Source organism: Rhamphochromis longiceps, linkage group LG11 (assembly GCF_057381845.1).
Source record: "Rhamphochromis longiceps isolate RC_006_pf linkage group LG11, R_longiceps_female_GT1.1, whole genome shotgun sequence".
Lineage (NCBI taxonomy): Eukaryota > Metazoa > Chordata > Actinopteri > Cichliformes > Cichlidae > Rhamphochromis > Rhamphochromis longiceps.
In genome coordinates, this window is record NC_140567.1 from 31,806,716 (window position 1) to 31,824,753 (window position 18,038).

At 38.2% G+C, this 18,038-nt stretch overlaps 1 protein-coding gene across 2 annotated transcripts in view; it reads right to left on the reverse strand.

Moving 5' to 3' along the window:
• Positions 1-18,038, reverse strand: part of bbs9 (Bardet-Biedl syndrome 9) — a 174,949-nt gene that overhangs the window by 150,021 nt on the left and 6,890 nt on the right. For both annotated transcript variants that reach the window (XM_085423661.1, XM_085423662.1), the window contains exons 4-8: positions 17,686-17,750; positions 17,193-17,306; positions 9,761-9,935; positions 4,961-5,045; positions 4,316-4,499 (exon numbers count right to left, since the gene is read on the reverse strand). In XM_085423661.1, the coding sequence (XP_085279787.1) occupies positions 4,316-4,499; positions 4,961-5,045; positions 9,761-9,935; positions 17,193-17,306; positions 17,686-17,750 (623 nt within the window). The remainder of the gene's footprint in view (positions 1-4,315; positions 4,500-4,960; positions 5,046-9,760; positions 9,936-17,192; positions 17,307-17,685; positions 17,751-18,038) is intronic.

Here is an 18,038-nt window from a genome sequence, read left to right on the forward strand (position 1 = left end):
CTAAACACGACCACAAAAAGAAGATTAGAAACAACAGACCTTAAATATCACAGCATTTTATTTTTAAAAATAAATAAAATAAAACTGGCTTTCAGAAGTTCAGACTCCATCACCTAAAAAAAGAGGCTAGAGAAAAGCTAAACTAGTTTGCTAGTTTTGTGTCAGATTCTCAAATTTCAATTCACAAATTTTACCATGCAGCATAGTAATAAATTCCTCTGGTGGGTGGCATTGCCCTGTAAGAAGTTCCCACAGTAAAGAAAATCACTTTTCACGTCTGGTTTGTATATAGAAATTTTGTCATCTCGATTTTTCATTTTGAGACAAGGTAACCTTTTATAGGTGTATATACAACTGAAGTTCCACATACACTTTCTTTCATGACACATGGCTTGAAACCTTCAGTATAAATACTACTTACATTTTACTACTTATGTTTCACTCACACACACACACACACACATCCAGCCAATCCCACCAATGGCGCAGTTACCACCAGGAGAGATCTGAGGTGACGGCCACACGCAAAACAAACACACCTCACTTACACTCACACACACACACTGGTACACATACTCACACAGTGGAATACGTAAGTTATAATATAGTAACAGCGGTCAGCAGGGTGGCACAGTGCAGGGGTCGAAATGACAGAGTGTGTTGGTGCCACATTAAAGCAAAATACACACCTTTCGTCTCCACATCAGCCTTATAATTACAACCATATTATAAAAATTTCCAACCGGTCTTCTTCGTTCTCCTTCCTTTCTAGGCTTTTTTTTTACCCTCCTGGCCCACTGATATCTCCACATCCCATTCTTTTCTTTCTCCTTTTCCTTATCCTGACATCTCTCTCCACATCCATTCTGGCCTCCGCATCATAGGTGCCACATCATGATCCTATCTGAATGAATCTGTCACCCATGTTATCATGATCCTAGAATATCATGTTCCTAGAAGTAGGAATCATTAAAAATCATGCAGGAGCTGGTCTTTGATTGTAAGGCTTCATATAAGCAATGAAGCCGATAAAGTTAAATGACAAAATAAGATACAAACAGCATAAAAGAGGTAGACTGGGGGGACGAGGGAACTGGTCGAGCAGGCAGCTGTGAAGATGAGCGCCAGAAAGAAAGCAATAGGAAATGCTAAGGAGAGCACTGTTGCCTATCCTCATCTACTCCAATCTCTAGACTATGAATACACTATAGAAATCCACTGAATGGCCCTGCATAATAAAAGAAGCCCTTGCTGCTTGTTGGGTGGCAGCTCCAGCAGTTAGACTGTCACTAAATATCACACTGTTAAAAATAAACTCTAGAGTGGACTTTGTTTGTTTTTGAGAGTGAAGTCTGCAACAGCAGTCATGCTCCTGGGAATTGTCATCATCCCTCAGTCATGTGGGAATTTTTATGTGGTTTTGACTGTTGACAGCAATCATGTCCCAATAAAAGTTGCTTTTGTTGAAATGACACATTGGGGATTGAGTTTATAGACAATTTCCAAGAGTAATTTAAATAATCTAAATAATATTCAGAGTAGACATTGGAGGGAACTTTGAAAGCTGAGATATTTTAATTGTAAAATTGAAAACAGATATCATGGCCACTTTTTGCAGTCAGTCAACGAAGCCTCCATTCTGGATCCTTCCTCCATAGAGTCAGAGTATTTTATATCAAACGTAATACACTTTAAAAAATGGATCTATAGTACATTGTTGCATAAATTAAAGTGGGCAGAAGCACTTTTGACATTGTTTTGGCTGCATTTTCAGGAGGTTATACACAGAACTGTACTGCTAACTACATTAATATAATTCGTGTTGCTTAGGGTTGAAAGTGACAGTTAAGCAGCAATCGATAACCACGCAGGTAAGGCATACCCTTTTTCTTCTTAACAATTTTAATATAAAAATCACAGCTGTCCCCAGCTGCCAGTGCAACTTAATGGGACAGAAACAAGGAGAGCAATACTTTATTGAAGTGCTTTTGGAAGCACTCTTGTCCAATTAACAAGTTTTATCGGAAACTTATGGTTTAAAACAGAAACAAAGCTATGAAAATGGTTTCTGGATACAGATCGATTTTATGCACTTGAATCAAAGGGTTTCTGAGTCATACTGGTTTCTTAGGCAACCACAACATCAACCCAAATAATGGATGCGTGACCATAGGCCACTGTGCATGGAACTAAAACTCATAAATTCACCATCAGTGTGTGAGAATGTGTTTATGCACACCTCTTTTTGTGTATGTTCTCATATTACTCATTCTAAATGACCACAATCAGGCTGCAATTTGATACAATTGCGCCGCTAATTGCTAATTATTGAATAATGGAACTTTGTGAGTACGTGTGTGTGGGGAGAAAATCGATTCATTTAGTCAGGTGCAAGCTTTCAGTAAAAATGACAGCAGAGTCGGCCTCCATCGCCTCCTTCTCTAAGACCAATTCAACATCTGTAGCCAGGCTAACACACAGAACTAATTATCATCCACCCACAGCATATCCTGTCCATTGTGTGCATGATAAGCAGTAGCCTCTTGCCTCAGATGTGACGCCCTTTCAAATGCAGCTAATAATCACCACACTGTACACCTCTTTCTCTTTTTTCCCCATCAGAGGTGAAGTCAGGGAGAGGTGTTCAAAGCTGGAACCCATTACTGTTTAACAAACACACACACACACACACGTACCCGTGGGTGTACCTACAGTAACGCCTATGATTTCAATATGCTGCATACTCATTATGACAAAATGAATCCTGTGATCACGGATCCTCCCGTACCTAAATATCTTTAAATTACTTCTTGCTGACAACAAAAGGTACTATTGAAGCTTGTTATTTCCTGCTATGTTTTATCGTTGCTGTAGGTTGGACATGGGAACAGTTATGCCAAGCAATTCAATGCATGCACATCTTAATCACTGAGATGCTGCATTTAGCTAAATCTGTTCGAAAATGGTTCTGACTGATGAGCAATGTGGAGAAAAAAAGCGAATCACTTGAACTGAGGACTATTCAGTTGTTGACTGAAGCTTTCCTTGGCTTCATTGAAGTTTCATTGTTTAGATTCAAAACCAGCACTTGAATGTACTTGCACAACACAGCAGAGAGCAGTTTTCAACTTTTTTAAATTAAAAAAAAAAAAAAAACAAGAAAAAAAAATCATGTGTGGTGGTTATTTAGCAACAGACAGCAGCCAGAGATTAAGTAAGACACAGATTTGCCATCATACTTAGTGACTATTTAAATGCTAAAGAGCCAGATATCTTATTCAGCCGTTCATTAAGAGTACAATTGAAGGTAAATGGAGGTTTAGCCTAACTCACAAAGGAGCAGTTATCGCTTCAGTTTCCATGAAAGAAAGAAAGAAAGAAAGAAAGAAAGAAAGAAAGAAAGAAAGAAAGAAAGAAAGAAAGAAAGAAAGAAAGAAAGAAAGAAAGAAAGAAAGAAAGAAAGAAAGAAAGAAAGAAAGATACACTACATATAAAAAGTATTTTTGGACAAAAATAAAGTTTATTACCTGTATGATTCTGTATTATATGTGCTATTCATTTGGCACATGTCTATAAACTCTATTGTTCAGCAGTCAGTTTTATTTATGTAGCAGAGCTATTCGGTTTATTCCATCACATTCTGCCAAAAGCAGCTTCCTGTGAGCCATTCACATGGCAGTATGCCATTCCAGTTGCTTTGTTTTTTAGTATTTTATCCAGTTAGTCTTTTGGAAGTTTGCTTATGGCAGGTGCACTGAAGCATACTGAATGTTGTGATTCTGTGTTTCACCTCACTCCAGGCTGAACACATCTGAACTTTGCCTCTGCTGCTTTGGCAAAATATGAAAACTAAGGGAAAAGAAAAGCCTTATCCCTTAGCTTGCCGTGTGAACCTTTGCTCTTTGTTACAAGTGATGCTGACAACAGGTCCATGTTTTTCTATAAAACTAAAACTAATCACTACCTTTGAAGAAAAATATACAATTTGGACCTTCTTCTGGAAACAAATTGTTTTGTTTCTGCATTATGATTTGTCCGGAGAAACATGACTGGTGTTTGCTTTGCTTTTTTGAAACTCAGCAGCCATCACTTTCCATCCTATTCTCAATTCTCTGTGTCTAACATGTTTGTTAAATCATTATTATTACACATTCAGCCTAAATAAGTGCTGCAGCAGAAATCCTGCCAAAAACCTACAAGGAATATTGTTATTCCTAGTACGAATAAGAATAATACAAAAAGACTACAATAAAGACTGCGAAGGAGAAATATCCTTTTATAGTGTGTCAACTTTTTGTCTGGTGTCCTGGGTTACCCGAGGCATATGGCAGGAAGCAGCTGGGGTTGAACTCCAGCTTCTTCATGAAATGGATCTGCCCATTGTCACGGAGACAGTAGATGTTCCTCTCACCCAGGATGAAGATGTGGGAAGAAGCATGGGAGAAAGAGGGCACACAGAGATCCAGGGCCTGCTCTCCCAGCACAAATACCCAGTCAGGCTATGGGAACACACAAAGACACAGAACAATGTCATTTATTGCACAAAAAAAAAATTTAAAAATTGTATGCGTGAATGTCAGCCTGACATGTGCGTTGTCTGAACACGCTTGATAAAATGTTGTGCAGTGCCTTTTTATTAGATACTTAATTTCCATTTACCATAGAAATGGGTATCAGCGAAACTTTAAGCTCTGCAAATAAAGATTTTTATGTTCGAATTCAAGGCAATAGTGGCGACCTTTGGTGCTGGTAGAGAAAAATTCAAATAGCATGAACAGTACATTCATAAGTGCTCTGACATTTGGATTCTATTATTCACATTTGACTGAAAATGAGGGGATCCCAAAGAACTATCGAGATTCAGATATCACTCAACCTACAGTCTTTAAACACTAATCACAACACAGATAAACAAACAATCATGTCAAAGAAAAAAAAATATGTGTGTGTTAGTGCTCACCGTCAGCCTCTTGCCTCCAGTCTTAAGGGGTAAGTTGGGATCTTGTCGACTTTCTGCTTCTGTAGCCACAGCGAGAGTCTCATACCTGACAGTAAAAAAGACACAGACAGCTACTTTTTCTGTGTACGTCGTCTCAGACAGAAAACAAATAACTTTTTTTTTTTTTTTTTTTTTTTAAACACAGTAGGAGAAATTTAAATTGTGAAAAAACTGACAGAGTTGGTCTAGGACACTTTCCATTGTCCAAAAAGTACTAGATATTCCCCAGCTATTCTAAAAAGCCAAACTACACAGTTTCTCAACCATTAGAGCAAAACCACAACAACAGCACACAATTCGTGTTCAGAATAAACAAACCCCTGCAAGCATTTTATAGTCACCTTCTCTTTTACAGGTTCTCTGTGGTCAATCAACACATCACAGACCTACCGTTCCCTCGAACCGTGATCTATCAGTTTTAATCAGTGAGCCGCAGGCCACTGGCTAAGGATAAAGTGGTCAGACTGATCTGTGGTCAGTTGATTTTGGCATCTGCATGTTAGGCTTTTTCCAGTAAGAAGCTGGCAGTCATAGCAGCTTAGCGGGAATCTATCCATCTTCCCAAACACCTGGATGAACAGAGCTCCAAACCTGACTGACCCCAATTGCACACCCCAGACCAAACACTAAATAACTACTCATTTATCCACCAACCTTCTCACTCTGTTTTGCATGTTTCGACACAAAGCTGTTGTTAATCAAAGCAAGCAACCCTGAAATTGACCTTTATTGGAAGAAGCACAATCCAACATGGCTGCTACTTTAAGGGTACTAGTAATACTTTATCTTAGCCTCTTTTTTTATTGAGTCCGCAAATATTTGTGCAAAGCAACAGCACTTTCAGTACACCATATTCATTATGTATACTACCCACACGTGGAGCTGCTAACAGGTTAAAATTGTAATGCTAATAATTTAAATAACTGCTTTTTTATTAATATGTTTTTATGCCCATGAAGCTCTTTGAATCTGATTTTGGGATACATAAATAAAATTTTATTTACTTACTTTAATTTACAAATTGCATCGACTATAGTCTCATTTGTACTTTGTGTATCTAATTAACTGACCTTATCACGTTAGCATTTAAACAGCGGACAGGGAAAACATCTGCAGCTAAACACTAGCATATAATGTAAGTGTGCTGAAGTTACATTCTCACAGAGTTTTGACTTCAGGGCATACTTAGTTTTGTTATGCTTTTCAGTGTCATTCTCAAAAATGCGCTTAGGGTTAGTATGTAACCTAGTATGAAACTGCGGCAAAGCTTTAGTATATACACTGTAGGCCTTTTGGTCACTTGAATTACAAATTTCTATTTGTAATTTCTAACCCAGACAAAAATGTAAATAAAAAAATAAATCAAATTTCAAGCTCTGTAACTTCACATGCAGCTCAGTATGGCTTTCATAAAAAGACTGTGACTGCCTTCTTTTGGTTGAATTTTACTTATTTCATGTATTACTCACTGCAGAGAGCACTCACATCTCTCCCCTTTCCACTCCTCTAACAACATTTTCGTTTTATACCTGGATAAACCTGATTACCACATGTGACTCGAAGAGTGATGCTAATTCCTCGTAACATTTTGTATAAAATAGTAAATGAAGTGTTCTAACCTTTGATTTTTGCAATACAATGCAAGATTTATAGTTTTGAACTCATCCGTACAGTAGCGCTACCCGCTTAGCCCTCTCTGAGAAACGGCGAGCAGACTAATGAGCTTTATGGATGACTGCCAGTAAAGAAACCTTTTCATCACGCCATGACCATTTCCTGGGAAAGAAAATGGACTAAAAAATATATTAAACATGTCAGGGGTTTTAAGCTTTTAAGGCAACACTCAATGGATCGACAGACCAGCTCCTGCATGAGTGAAGGGATTAAATTCAGCCTAATAATACTAAAACAACACTATAAAATAAGTATATTCTTTCACTCTGCTTTGATATTTCATAATTATTCCACCCTTCACTTAGATGTTTTACTAATCATGGGATAAGAGGTCAAATGACTGAATTAAAACTGGACATGCATGCGCACGTGTGTGTGTGGGTGTGTGTGTGTATAATATGAAAGAGGGCCAAAAAAGAAGAAAAAACATAATCACAGAAAGCCTTGTGTTTGAGAAAGAACCAAAGAAATCTGGTTATTCACCTGCATGAGCAGCATGTAAGGAGGAAGACAAATATCACTGACAGTGATATACACATACTTTTTTTCTATTTGTCATTAAAATACTGTTTCCAGTGAACATGGTGTGCGGGTTGGACTTTGTGTGTACAGGAGTGTGTGTTTAGGCAGTATCAGTCATCATGCAAGTTTAGGACACTGAGGTTGAGGAAACAAACATCCCATTTATATGAAAGAGGATCTCTCAGAAAGGAGCACACACACACACACACACACACACACACACACACACTTACCTTCAACATACAGATCAAATAAGCATATACATTCACGCAAACTACACAAATACACACTAAGCATGTACGCTTTCTGAGGTAACGGATAAACACAAACTAAAAGCTGAAAGCTGACGCCAACACACACACATACACTGTAACCAAATCAAGCTCTCATTCATCAGGGCAGGAGAAGGTCCAGCAAGCTAAATAAACTGAGCCAAGCAGAACTGTTTGACCAGTCATATGATATTAAATGTATAACAGTCAGCATGGCTTTGACCCCGTCATCTGATATGGTGTGTCTATATATTTCCATCACTCTGACCACATTCAAAGATTAGAACATTTCTAAAGTATCTAAATCAAAATTGGGGTTAAGAAAAAACATTTAACCCATACATAATGACTGCATAAATAAACAAATAAACATTTTTTATCCATTTATTTATTCGATTTTGCTAATTGGTAGGGTCTTACGTCAATACCAGTGATCTTGATCACAAAGTATTTTAGTCGAAAAGTGATTTGTTAATGCTCTCCCAGAACCGCATCATTAATGCATCCACTGTTTTAGTGCTAATACATTTCCTGCTGCTATTGTGTGATATGAAAACCATTTATCGTGCATCTGCAACAGGAACTGCTCTATGCTCATCACCAAATCCAAAGTCCACATGGAAAGAGATGCTTATGTAAGAGCGGATGCTTGGATGTGTGTTTTTATGTACTTTATGTGGCAAATGTATGTGTTCAAATGTTTATCCAAACTGTGAGGCACCTTCTAACAGTTCCTAAAGTCCCATACAAATAAAGCATTATTTCTATTAAAGCCATCACTTCTAAAATTTAATGCACAATTTTTTTTTTTTGATGCTATATCAATTTAATTAATCTTCAAGCAGAGTGATCCTTGTTATGAAAATGTTTAGTCACACAAACACGGTGATAACTTGGGCTTCCTGGATGTGCAGCAAGCTTGAATATGGGGACAGGAAGAGCAAAGTATAAATCATAAATTGTATGTGTTGGTGACTTGTATCCCAAGGAGCAAAACACTTTTACTTCTAGCAATTTTTTTAACTTTTATTTTTTAGTAGGTATCCTAATCAACTGATCATTTATGTAGCACTTCATATCTTTAACTAATGATGCTCATCTGTACTGACTGAACAGCTCTGACTGCATGCTATTTAGTGTTTACATTTATTGTGACACATCAAAGTCTTGTTCTGGCTAAACTCTAAAGTCTCCACTAAATGTGAAGTTCTATTTATAGCAGAGACATTACGTTGGTTAGAGGTGTTTAATGCACAGTGTAAAGGAAATAAGTTTGTTGCATTCGTAATGCTGTGCTGTCATTTATGGAAAGCTTGTATACGTCTGCTGAGCTCTGTCTGATTTACTGCAGTCTGTACACTGCAGGGCTGTGTTTGTGTGTGTGTCCAGTGAGAACGGTGACGTCAGGGTTTCCACTGTGATATCTAGTCTGGAGAGTGTCTTGATACTGGTGGGGGGCACCCAGATAACAAACAGCTGGAAGAGAAGACTGCACGCATGCACAGCGTACACCCACGCAGTCTGTAAGACTTCTTAACGATATGCAGTCAGAGTGAAGTGTACATGTGCTTACATTAAAATGAGGTACTTTCCGATCAAACCATGTGTGCGCAAGTGCGTCTGTGTGTGTGTTTCGGTCCATCCAGACAAGATCTGCACTGGGAGCAGATGGTGTTCGGATGGTGGGGATTTAGTCAGCACTGCTCGTTAACCATCAGCAGCTGATACTGAAGACTGTGAATCAGATAACCTTAAGAAAGTTTATACTGTTCGAGCCTAAATATTACTTGTAAACAGATGTGAATTCCTTTTTAATAGCAACTTGGGGTTTTTTTCCATCTTAGAATAAAACTTCAGTATTTTCTAGCAACTAATATATAGGCCTATATCAAGGATCTTGCTGTTAGAAATCAGTTACATACATTCCAGCATACAACATTACTCCTCTCATAGTGCATACATACAAAGTCTATGCAATGAAGAAAATGGACTCGAAGCTGTATTGCAAAAATCCCTCAGCTGGGATTCTCCCATAGACTATGGACTCCTCTGATGCCACCAACAATCAGAAATGAAAGACAAGACTATTGATGCCATTTGAGGGCATCTGGAGATGTATGTTGTAGAAATTATTATGTGATGGACTTCACTGAAAGCTGTGAAAGTATTATACTGTAACTTTATCCCAGCTATCTTGCTTGCAAATATTTGTGGGATTACAACACTACAGTCTTCAGGCAAGTAACACAAGATGAAAAAAGTTAATAAATAAATGAATTATAAAAAAGCCTACTTGTAGCTCTCCAGCTCTCGTGCAGAGGATACAGTGAGGAAGCTGTCTGTTCTGGGGTTGTAAGTCAGGGGACCAGGCAGCAGAAAACCAGGGAGGAACCTGCCAAAAGAGTAGCTGTCCTGCTCGAAGAACATCAGCATCCCGTCCATAGACTGGATACAGAGGGAATGATGACCTGATGGAGAGAGTGGGGGGCAGCAAAGTAGATTTATTCACAAGCTAAAATGTTTTGAACTGATAATAGCAAACAAAAACACACAAAAAACAATGTAATTAAATACAATGTTATACTGTGAACTCAGGTATGTTTTGCTAGGTATTTTCCAGTTTGGCTTTCAGAGAGAGGTTAATTTCATGTAGCAATTAACAACGTCGGTGGCGTAAAAACAGGTGGAGCTTCAACTTTTAAGTGTATCCTAAGCTTTCCCCCATGTTTCTCTGACACAATTTGAACAAACAACCTAGTCTAACATCATCAATGTCACTGAACAGAAACCATCTCAAAGTGTACACCATTATCTACATTTGTACAACTCATCATGTCCAGTCACTCTCTGGGACTTTTAGCTCCACCTTTCGAAACACTTTGGCCTTTAGACAAGGTCAGACTGCACAGCAAACAAACTAATTCATGTAAAGAATACAGGCTGCTTTTTTGGCTGCTTCATCTACATCCCTCAATAAAAAAAAACAACAAAAAACACTTTTTTTTAATAACACAAGCACCAAAGATCCTGGAGGACTTTTGTGGCTTTTGTTTAATTTCAGCCCTGATGTTGTGTTGTGCTGTGAGGTGCGTTACTCCCTCTGCCTGAATCTGATATCTCCATTAACACCTCCATACTCATACACACAGACACCTGGCTGTAAGTATAAATGTGTTCAAGACTACGTGTTTATTAGGAAAGGCCTGGTGTAGGACATACTAAGCCCCGACACACAAAATACACAGCAGCACACACTGCCATAAAGCAGTGGGGCTGTGTGACCAGAGAACTATAATTAGGCCTCAATGCGCTATTAAAACTCACACTGCCATCAACTAGAGGTCAGGGAGACAGCCACCTACAGTGCACACAAACACATACATACATACTTAACATCTATCACCAAGGATTTAGACAGAAAAGCCACACACTCCTACACACCTATTCTGTGTCAACAAGTATGTGTGTGTGAGAGTGTGTGTGTGCCTGAGTGATGAGCGGCCATTCAGGGTGGCCATTAACACACTGAAGGACAAGGTCTCATACATCGCAAACACACCCTGTGAATAAAAGTGTGTTAAACACAATATTTGATGGAGAGCCAACAGCAAATGTTGAAGCAGAATGTGCATGTCTTCATATGGGTGGATTACATCCAGCCACAAGTGTGTATTCTTGAGTGTGGAGTTAAAAAATATATATATATCTGAAAAACAAATGTAGTCTTCTGAGGACCGAGTGCATTGTGTTTAGTTCAAAACTGTAAGTCATGAACGTCTGCTGTCCAAATGTCCTTAATGTGGAAAATTTGTGGAAATGCACAAGCTGCAGCCAATTATAGTGTTGACAGTGTCTCTTAAACACTAGTGTTCTGTATTTTCTTAAAACAGACCCAGACTGTGATTGTTTTCATTTATATTATGTTCAATATAATTAAATTAAAGCTAAAACAACCCTAAATTCAGCTGGCTAAGGTTGCCATAAAGAGCAATTTGTCCTAAATGTCAGCATACGTCATTTATGTTTAAAATTTTTAATTTAATAAATGGTGTTCTGTCATGAACAGGTGGATTCATTGTCTGTTTTCCACTTTTTTCTCTACTTGCATTTGCCTGTTGCTGTGTATTGTTTTCCTCATTCACACCGGCCTAGAGACCTGTTGGTGACTACCCAGAAACCGTTGGGGAAAAAATGCAGATTCCGGAACAGTTGTGAGTCATTGCTGGAGGTTGTTGGCTATTGCATGCAACTGATTGCTCAACTCTCTTTCATACAGGCCCAGAAATCTATTAGTGACCCGGTGATAAATGCAGTCACTAGTTAAAACTGTGTACTCCACAACTGGTTCATGCAGGTTCATGCAGTTTTGTGATCAACTGAGGAGCTTGGGTAGATAGCAGGTTGTGGTGGTTGCCAGTAGTTTCCAAGAAAGGTACGAACTTGTCTGCAAACAGTTGCAGACTACTCACCAGGTGGTAGTGAAATTGTGAAACATACGATGCAACCTGGGAATGTAGAGAGTTTGCATTTGAAGAAACAGTTGTGCCTTCTCACTGGAACCAACACATTTCAAAAGGCAAAGCTTTTACTTTTGAGGGAAACATTCTCGGTTTCCGATTTGAGTATGAAAGTAAATGTAAGTGTTTGCAGGCAACTCAGTGTCTTTAATGCAAATTATGAGCAAACAAAACAATTTGCTAGTGACTAAAGGAATCAAAAGGAGGTTTTTGACACCCTCTTTGAGACAGATTTCACCTGGTGATAGCTAGCAACCTCGATCAACCACACACCAAGCATTTTGCCTCTGGGTCACCAACTGGTCTCTAGGCCTGTGAGATGAAAACTTCCGTTAGAATGAATAGTAATGTCAACAAATGCTGTACCATCCAAAACGGTATGCTGTGGTAGGCAACTTCTTCTGTTGGTGGGAAAATATACAGTATTAAAATTTTATAAAGGTCACTAAGATTTCTTTGAAAATGACTTCTGGTTTTATAAATTTTATTTCCTTGAAATTTTCCTAAAGATGAATATTTTGTGCATTTTTTATAGACTAAAAAAAATCACTAACAATATCTATATATAATAATCTAACCTACAGTAGTACGGACATAAATAATGACTATTTGAAAAATGTACATTTTCAATTAAGTATGTTCTGATATAAATTCAATCAGTCACTCAAGGAAATTCTTCTGAAAAATTTTACATCACCATTTCTCCCGCAACAATAACAGATACTATCGGATGTTCAAGATACTAGCTGGATATTATCATGAGAGAGTAAAACAAAAAAATAAACTGCTAAAATATTTCACAACCTACTGCATTATTGAAATCCATCAATTATAAGCAACAAATCAGATTTGGAAACAGGTTACCGCATTATAAAAGGGAAAAACAGACAACAGCATTGAAATGATCAAAGTCATTTTGGTTTCTTAAGTCATTGTTCTACTCGAAGCAGACCAAGACTGTGTGAACAGGCTGAGGTAAAGACCTGTCTCAGACAAACACTTCACCGATTTGTCAGGTTTCTGGATGTCATTTCCGACCCTCAAAGGCAGCTCAAGGGTCAAAACAACAGACACTCAGCACAGCCTGACATGACTCTGTATCATCAATAATAAGAAATACAGAGTGAAAACGAGAGCCAAGCTGTTTCATAACAGCAACTGTCCAAATGTAATTTCACACGCCCACGGCCAGGTATAGTGTGTCAAAGAGCCCAGTATGAGAGCCACTGCTCAGACACAGTGGAGGAAACAGGCCTGTATTAGTGTCATTAATAAGACTTGTTGAACAAGCACACAGAGCAGCCAACAAAGCACAGAGGCTGGCCGCACACTGCTGTGGGCAGCACCTCGCCTCTGTGTAAATATGAGAGAGAAAATGTGAGAGTGTGAGAGAAAGAGGGAAAGTTGTAGGTACATGTGAATGTGCTGGCTCGGGGACCACAACATGTGAGTGCATGCATCTATGTGTCTATACATACATATATACATATATACATATACATATATATATATATATATATATATATATATATATATATATATATATATATATATATATATATATATATATATATATATATATATATATATATATATATATATATATATGTATGTGTGTGTGTGTGTATATGTGTGTATATGTGTGTGTGTGTGTAAGACCAGTCTATACTTCGACTGTAAGTGTGTGGCCTGAAAGTGACCCAAACCAAATGGCAGCCCAGCTATTAGAGTAGTATTAATACAGAGCTGCTATTACAGTGCCTACAGCACTGCTAAATGGGTGCTATTATAGACCAACACATGCAAACCCACACGCACACACACTCACGTGTAACAGCAGACACGACTTGCAAAAACACTCCCACACGCACACACGCTAGTTTCCATATCCAAACCAAGCAGCAACCTCCACGGGTGACAAATGAACCCACATGGATGTGCCAAAACTGCAGTACCTCTAGTGGCCACTTGAGGCTGGCTACAAAAGTGAGTGAGTACCTGTAAACTCCAATGTTAAAATGACCAACTTTACAGCCTTAAAAAGCATTCATACAGACTGGTAATAAAATGTTTTATGCCACTACATAAGTTTACTTCCTTCACAACAGCTTTAAAGTGGATGAACCTTATTATAACTCCTCCATCTAGAAATTGGATTTAAGGGGCATGGCCACTTTGACTGATAGGTCTGTCCCCAGGCAGGCAGCCAAAAGCAATTTGTTTCTGCTAGTCCTCAACTCTGCTAAATGTACTTAATGAGCTGGATCTCTCCACTGCATTTGTGCTGTTGGTGGCTTGTTGGGCATTTTAAGAGAATTATCTCATAATTAAAATGGATTGCTGTGTGGTACAGAATCACCAGGAAGTCTGTGTATCTGTTTTGATACATTTTTAATATTGCAGTAGTCTGTTACTTAGCACAAATTTACCAAGATATCTGTGTAGGGCGTTTATTCCTTACAGTGTATGCATGCAGCGTACTATCCAAGCTTTCTATTGTTAGTTGGTAACATGCCACTAAATTAATTCTCATCAAAATATGGTTAGTTGTGGCTCCAGAATACTCCAGAACACTTCCACAACACAAGCAAATGTTAAGGTTTCAAAATACAACCACAAAAATGGATGATGTCATAGTGACCAAATCTGTCTATTATACTAACTGTGATCTAAACACACAGAGTCTTATCACACAACATCTGTGGAAGAAATACATTTTCAGAAGTCTGCTCTTGCCTCAGAGCTGTGACTATCACTGTCTATGCAGTAAAACTACACAGAAAATACTGTCCAGTGTGTGTGTGTGTGTTTGTGTGTGTATGTGTGTGTGTGTGTGTGTGCAAGATAATCATTACGAGTATGTGTATGTTTGTGTTTCATCCAATCAACTGTGAGATCGGCTCATTTTCTTGTAAACTATGTGAAATGGTGAGGAAAGAGCAAACAGCGAACATCTTTTCCCAATAAAACGCACACAGATCAAAAACTCATCTGCCCTTTAAAAGGAAAAGAGAAATAAAAATAGCCTCTTTTGTGTGTATGTAGTCAAACAGAACACAAATATCTTCAGTTATAAATGAAGCATTGATCGTTATTGGTATAATTTAGACTACAAAACTAAACAGCTGCTACAGTAAACAAAGAAGACAGAAATAATGCAGAACAGTGCAAAATAAGTGGGGAGCACTTCTGTTGCACATCATCCTTTCCCCTCTCCTCTGTTTCTACTATATCCAATCTAAAATGCAAAAAAAAAAAAAAAAAAAAATCCGTCCATAACAATTATAATCAAAAACAAGGTTAAAAAAAGGCAGGCAGCAAACTGAGAATTTAGATGAAGAGTTGCAACATCAAAATAGATTCAGATTTCCCCAAATGTCATTTATTTTGGGGGATTTTTCTCTAATAATTTTTTAGGATTATTGCCACATATATATAGTCTTACACTCATAAACATTTAAAAGCACTAAAAATGATCTAAAAATGTAAAATAAAATAAAAATTTTGAAAGAATAAGCATTACCATTATCTGCAAAATAAAGCATGTGTAAACATGCACACCATTCTGATGAAGCCGTTCTTGAACAAGGCACTAAATCTCTACTCAGAACTCCTTACTTGGGAAAGCTGGGAAAGGGGAATTCCCGTACAAGAATTAAAACAGGACCTCATTCATTCAGTATCAAGGTGAAATAGAAGAGCAGTTCTAGGGCCTGTACTGCCATCTACTGGTGTACACTATAGGAAAAGACTAGAGATGTAAAGTGAATACTAGTCTGCCTGTATGGTTTTCTGTGTTTACCGAGTTTCCGGTCAAGGGCTGTTTAAGGGATAAGACTTGGTTTAGGGGTTAACCAGAGGTTTAGGTTAGGAAACAGCATTGGGTTGAAACATTTACTTGTGGTTATAAAGTTCAAGGTCAAATGGTCAGGAATGCATGTCTATTTTTAGTCATAAGTAAGGATCGCTAAAACATTTAGGTACACAGATGTCAAACTTGGACATGGCACAAAGACCCAGTTTTATTTACACCACACTACTTCACAACAATCAGCTACCTCATGTCATTTTAGACTGCAAGAACCCCAGAGATCACAAGTTGCCCTATAAGGAAGCACTTGGCGACAGTAGAGAGCATGGGTGAAAGAACACAAGTTTACATGAGAGCTCAGCTGACATCTGAAACACATCCTGCACAGTGTGGGGAAACCAGAAAACACGTGGACACAGTCAGAGTTACTGGTTTGTGGTATGTCCTACACACGTGCACTCAGTACAGGCCAAGGTATTGGTTTTGGTTTTAATTAGCCCACACTGTTCTTTCTATCAATCAAATACACACTCAGATGAGCACTTGCACACAGACAGACAGACAGGCTCTCTAAACATGAAGTGAATGACGGATTCATCATGCCAGGCCACAGAGTCTGGCAAGCTCTCTGTTCACACACACACCTTGACAATACAGGCTTTATTTGGAAATGTCATTTTCTCTCCTTTAAAGGGGGTTCCCTGTGTTTCTGTGAGTGTGTGTGTGTGTGTGTGTGTGTGTGTGTGTGTGTGTGTGTGTGTGTGTGTGTGTGTGTGTGTGTGTGTGTGTGTGTGTGTGTGTGTGTGTATGTGTGTTTCTCTTGGATGCTTACTCCATTAGGGCTTTCCCCTACTTGGTTTTTCCAAAAGCCCAATAGACTAAAGAGAGCGCAGCTACATGACCTCTCTCTTTCTCTCCCTTTTCCTCCTTCACTCTTCTTATAGACTTTTATAGTTTTATGTATTTGTCCAGCGCTGCCAATTGCTTCTTATGCCAAGACACATGCACAGATGTTCACTAATGCACACCGCTTGCACTTCAATATATTTGTGAGGTCCCTCACTGATGTTGATGATAATCAACACAACTAAATGCCTATACTCAGCCTTTTGACTTTCCTTTATTAAATACTCAAAAGAAAAACCCACACGCAAAAGCTGACACACAGAACTTGTAAAGCAGTAAAAGTACCCTTTATAGCCAGCCACTATTCCTGGTGGACATAAAGTTTTCTTTGGTATAAATGACTTACATGTGTGTGCATGGCTTATGGCACTGCTGTCAGAAAGCTGTTACTAAGAGAAGTTATTATGCACCAAAATTCTTGTGTGATTCCAGGACAGCTTTACATCTCTCTTGTTTAAAACAATATTATGAAAAAAGTGAATTTAGTGTACCCGTGACTCCTCCAAAGGTGCCGTAAGTCATGTTGCAGGCTGTTCTTTGCAGGTTATGCTCATAAACCAACTTGAGCTGGTACTGGTCACCATGCTCCACGTTCCCTGCAGTGCCTGCATAAGGTTAAAAAAAACACACAAAAAACCCAACTTCAATTAAGAGAAGATATAATGACACCCTTAAAAGTGAAAACTGATCCCAAAAAGGGTGGCTGTGGCTTAGCAAGTGGTTTGGGATTTGAAGATCAATGGTTCATGTTCTCCAGTCTGCATGGTGAAGGGCAAGATACTGGACATCAAATTAGCCATAAGGCATCCATAAGCGTGTGAGTGTGACAGATATAGGGAACTTAAAGAGCAGAGAACAATCTGTGTATGAATGTGGTTTGTAATGTAAGTGCTTTGAGTGCTCCGTGGTGTAGAAAAGCATCTTATAACTATCAGTCCATTTACTAAACATAAATAATGAAAACCCTGTTTATGTAAATTATACCTGATACAGAGTAGACTGACAGCTTTCTGGGGTGGAGAACAGCCAAGTGAAGAAGCTCTGAACACCTGAAAAGACAGCAAAGAAAGTACTAAAGCAGTTCAATAATACGATAACCTACAAAACTAAAACCCTTTTATCAGAATCAGAATACTTTGTGTGAAATTATGTGTTACAGTTACTCCAAGATACTGAACCAAATTTAACCAAAGATACAATATATTACAAAGTTACATAATATAAAAAATTGCTCTAATAGATACAAATAGCTCAATTATAAATATACTGAATATTAAAGGAGATTAAACATATTTGATTGACATTTTACTCTAAACTGTAAAACTTTGTGATTTGCA